Source organism: Aegilops tauschii, chromosome 5 (assembly GCF_002575655.3).
Source record: "Aegilops tauschii subsp. strangulata cultivar AL8/78 chromosome 5, Aet v6.0, whole genome shotgun sequence".
Lineage (NCBI taxonomy): Eukaryota > Viridiplantae > Streptophyta > Magnoliopsida > Poales > Poaceae > Aegilops > Aegilops tauschii.
In genome coordinates this window covers 436,542,684-436,547,526 of record NC_053039.3, presented here as the reverse complement: position 1 = coordinate 436,547,526, position 4,843 = coordinate 436,542,684, and the positions used below count along the sequence as shown (strand labels likewise).

Genomic DNA, 4,843 nt, shown 5'->3' with positions numbered 1-4,843 from the left:
TTGCGGAGTTGATAGTGACCTAGAGGTAATTTCTAGTTTTCTCGCGGGGCGTGCTTTGTAATGCTAGACTTTGAGTAATGGTCTGGTGACTTTTTCCCAAAAGAAAACAATTAGCTCCACCATAAATCAAAACCTTGCGCCCCACTCAACAAGTTAACAATCAATTAGTGGCACCGGTGGTTGGAGTTTTGACCAGATCTCCCTTCTGAATCTTTCAAAAAGAGTCGCCACGTTAAAAGGCTGCCGCTGTATGTGTTCAATTTCCACCCCGTCCCCCCTTCTCCGGTTACATGCTCGCTTCGCTCCGGCACCACCTCCATCACATCGACCATTGTGCTCCCAGTCAGCCATTACCCCTGGTACGGTACCTTGCTTGCTTCCGAGATTAACGGATTTTCTGGATTTCGCTTCTGCTCCCTTTGTTTCTGTTGTTAGCGTTCTAGTTTGACTTGATGGTTTTGATGTTATATGTGGTCCGGTGACTTGGCTCTGAAAAAATTGTTGAACCGGGAGTGTCCACAACCTTAGTACTAATGTTCAGAGCTAATTGTTGGAAGCGACCAGTAATAAAGCTAAGAAAATACTAGCATCTAATAAATCTCTAATATTCAAAGTTCATTTTCCACTATTATATACTCCCTCCGTCCAGAAATACTTGTTGTTGAAATGAATGTATCTAGATGTATTTTAATTCTAGATGCATCTATTTTCATCCATTTATGCAACAAGTAATTCCGGACGGAGGGAGTATGTTCCAAAAGTCCTCATCAACTGCAATTATGACCACTGCAAGCCGCCTAGTAGAGTTGCCTCCCTGACTATGATTAATCATGTTGTACTGCAATTTCGTTTGGTTCAAACATTAGTAATTCACATGCATTCCATGAAAATTTTGGAAGAAGACACCTTCTAATATGCATTTTGTGTACTGTCCAAAAAATAATATGTTTGGTTCCAACATTAGTAATTCACGTTTTGATTTGGCTTGATAATTTTGATGTTGTGATTCTGTTGGCACTTTTTACAACAGTGATAATTCACATGTCATGGATCTTTTAGAAACTAGGGAAAAACTAATTCATCGTTCCATACAAGGCGCAATATATTTTGGACGAAAGGGACGCACAACAACCCAAAAGCAGGATGCATTATTGAACATATAAACGAAATATGAAGAGACCTTCTAATATAATATATGCTTTGTCTAGTGTCAAAAACTAATACTAATTCCGATCCACATTAATTGACCTTGCTTTAGTATTACTTTGTACTAAAGCAGCGTGAATTAATATGAACCAGACGAAGTATATGTTTTGTCTGACAACAAACTTGCAAAGAGACTGACCAAACATTTAACATGCCATTTTATTTGCAAAATTACTGCCCTTTGATACAAATATTGAAAGCCATTCATTCAACCTTGTTCTTATTTTCGAGGTTGTTGTTTCTTTAGCATATAAAGCTAAAAAAGAACATACATAGGAATTGAAACTTTCAACCTACCAGCCAATTAAAAAGTGATAAATCGAAGTTTTTTCAAGATGTTTTCTGTTCTTCTTTAGCACAACGGACACTTAATTTGGTGACACCAATTTCAGAGAATTAATATGGCCTCAGTGCTATTGCTCGGTGCCATTATAATCCTGCTGAACCTCACATCTATGTCATCGGCGCAACCTAACCACAAATGCAGAACACATTGTGGTGACATTGAAATTCCCTACCCATTTGGCATTGGTATTGGTTGCGCCATCGAACAGAGGTTCGAGGTCAACTGCAGCAGGACTGCTGATGGAATTGAGAGGCCATTCATTCATGAACAGGAGGTTCTAAACATTTCAGCGTCCCGCGGTCAATCCAGAGTTTTAATGACCATCCCATCATATTGCTACAATTCTAGTATAGGAAAAATGGATTTGCACCCTTGGGATTTTTACTTAGCATGGCCATATCGGTTCTCAGACGTGCAGAACAAGTTCATAAGCATTGGTTGCAACTCAATGGGATACATTTACACAGGCAAATCGAGGTATGTAGCAGGGTGTGTATCGGTGTGTTGGAGCCCGGAAGAACTGGCAAATGGCTCTTGTGTTGGCATAGGCTGCTGCCAAAACACCATTACCAAGGGATTAACAAGCTACCATGTCGTATTCTATGATGTCGACTACCTCAACAGTACGACTAGTTGGCACTTCAACCCATGCGGCTACTCCATGGTGGTGGAAGCAGAGAATTTTGTTTTCAACTCTGAGTATATAACCACGACAAGGTTCAATGATACCTACAAGGGGCGGCAACCAGTGGTGCTTGACTGGGCAATTGGAAATGTAACGTGTGAGGCGGCGAGAAGAAACATGTCTTCCTATGCATGTCGGACCGGAAACACAGTGTGCGTGGATTCACCCAATGGCTTAGGGTATCTATGCAACTGCTCTAGCGGATACCAAGGGAATCCTTACCTCTCCAATGGATGCACAGGCAAGCCCCCACCTAGATCTGTATGAATTTTCATGTGTAGCATTTTCCCTCTCATATATGCATGCAAAAAAAATCCGAACAGAGAAATGCAAAGTAAGGGTTATAATATGTGAGTTTTGTCTGTTGAGAATCGAGTACTTATGTAATAGTAGATGAATATGCTGTTGGATTTTTTTAAAGACAAACCACAAAAAAAACTGTAAAAGGAGAACAAATCGCCATATTCAAGTCTTGTACTCACTTTTTTCTATCTCATGTTGATCAAATTGTTAGTTTGTTTAATTGTACTTGTCTTGCATCTTGAATGCCATTTCAGTTCCACCATTGATTGAAAGATGGTACATATACCTTTATTTGTAACTTTTCATGTTGACTGATATTCATCCAAGTAGAATTGCAACTCATTTCTTAGAATAAATAAGAAGCCTAGATCAAATGGTATTTTATAGTTATCTACTAATACCCCAATCTCCATATCCTTCTTATCTTACATCGAAAGTCTCACTTGGGATCAGGTGTTTTTTGGGTTTTCACTGCAGATGTCAATGAATGTGAGCATAGTCCAAGTCCCTGCCCAAAGTCTGCAACTTGCCAAAACATAGTTGGAGGATACCAATGTTCATGTCCTTTTGGCGGTAATTTTTCAAAGGAAACAAACTCCTGCACCAACGGATTGATAGGTAAACCTCCAGAAGTTATCACCTTGCTCTATTCGTCTTATAACCAATGATAACATTACAACCATTTTAGATTCTGAAAAATGATCTTTGCTATTTATCCTTTGAATATTTATGTTTTGGTGAGAGCAACATAGTAATTTTCTTTTCATTGGGTCGGCAATGTAGAGAGGTTTGTCAGCTGTCACTAGCCGACTGCCAAACTTTGGTTATATTTATTTTTAACATCAACTAGGACCCGGGCATTGGTCCACTGAATCTAAAAACAATGGAATCAAAAGTCTTTTCGACAACACATAAATAACAACAAAGTAGTTACAGAAAAAAAACTATTTATGTGTTTAACTATTACGTATGTATACTTTTACAGGAGTTATTATTGGACTAAGTTGTGGTATTGGGGTTCTATTTATTGCTTTAGTTTCAACTTTGTTGATCCGAAGGTGGAACCAAGGCATTAAAATTAGAGTTCGAAAGGCGCACTTCCGGAGAAACAAATGTCTTGTCTTGGAACAACTGATCTCATCCGATGAAAGTGCCATGCATAGCACTAAAATATTTTCCTTGGATGAGTTAGAGAAGGCAACCGACAATTTTGACTCCGCACGCATTCTAGGTCTTGGAGGGCATGGTACTGTTTACAAGGGGATTTTATCAGATCAGCGCGTGGTGGCCATAAAGAAGTCCAAAATGGTCGATCAAATAGAGATTGATCAATTCATCAACGAGCTTGCCATTATGTCACAAATCAATCATCGGAATGTGGTAAAACTTTTTGGATGCTGCCTCGAGTCAGAGGTACCTTTGCTTGTGTACGAGTTCATATCCAACGGCACGTTGTCTGAAATCCTCCATGGTGACAACCTTAGTTCCAGGATCTCGTTAACATGGGACGATCGTATTAGAATTGCTAGCGAGGCTTCAAGTGCTCTTGCTTACCTCCATTCCGCTGCTTCTATACCAATCTTTCACAGAGATGTGAAATCTGCCAATATACTCTTGACTGATAACGTAAGTGTAAAGGTTGCAGACTTCGGAGCTTCAAGATCCATCTCCATTGATGAAACTCGTGTAGTCACGGCAGTGCAAGGTACATTTGGATACCTAGATCCCGAGTATTACCACACAGGCCAGCTAACTGAAAAGAGTGATGTTTATAGTTTTGGTGTGATAATCGTCGAGCTCCTTACAAGGAAAAAGTCGATCTTCCTTGATTCCCATGGTGAAAATAAAAACCTATGCCATTTCTTTGTTCAAAGGCAACAAGATAACACCATCATGGAGATTGTTGATGTTCAAGTTCTTGAGGAAGGTACGGAAAGGCAGATTGACGAGATGGCCTCCCTTGCGATGGCATGCTTAAAGCATAGAGGAGAGGAGAGGCCTACCATGAAAGAAGTGGAGCTAAGACTGCAGTCCATGAGAGGGAAGATGGTGATGAAGAGAAATCATGAGTTAGAAAGGCATGGTGAAGCTGTGACATTGCTACCTTCAAATTATTCCAACTATTTCAGCACTAGTTTTGGGGCTGCTAATTCATCAAATCAATGTGTCACTCGATGTTGTACAATGGAGCGAGAATTAGTTTCTTGGACAGACCTACCTCGCTAAATTGTCACATTTTCCCTTCTTTTGATAGAAAAAATGCATCATTTTTTTCCTTTGTTCTACGTGCTAAAATACCAATT

At 39.7% G+C, this 4,843-nt stretch overlaps 1 protein-coding gene across 1 annotated transcript; it reads left to right on the top strand.

Annotated features, from left to right (window-relative positions):
• The first annotated feature begins 1,550 nt into the window (after positions 1 to 1,550).
• On the top strand, positions 1,551 to 4,843 carry LOC109777952 (wall-associated receptor kinase 5-like). The gene is made up of 3 exons (XM_020336512.3): positions 1,551 to 2,478; positions 3,018 to 3,158; positions 3,526 to 4,843. The coding sequence occupies exons 1-3, from the start codon at positions 1,608 to 1,610 to the stop codon at positions 4,764 to 4,766; spliced, it is 2,253 nt and encodes a 750-aa protein (XP_020192101.1). The 5' UTR covers positions 1,551 to 1,607; the 3' UTR covers positions 4,767 to 4,843.

Bases quoted from the DNA above. Each gene is read 5' to 3' on its own strand.
- LOC109777952 (XM_020336512.3), top strand. From the start codon at position 1,608: ATGGCCTCAGTGCTATTGCTCGGTGCCATTATAATCCTGCTGAACCTC. The intron at 2,479-3,017 runs GCAAGCCCCCAC...TTTTCACTGCAG, and splicing joins CCTCTCCAATGGATGCACAG to ATGTCAATGAATGTGAGCAT. The intron at 3,159-3,525 runs GTAAACCTCCAG...ATACTTTTACAG, and splicing joins CTGCACCAACGGATTGATAG to GAGTTATTATTGGACTAAGT.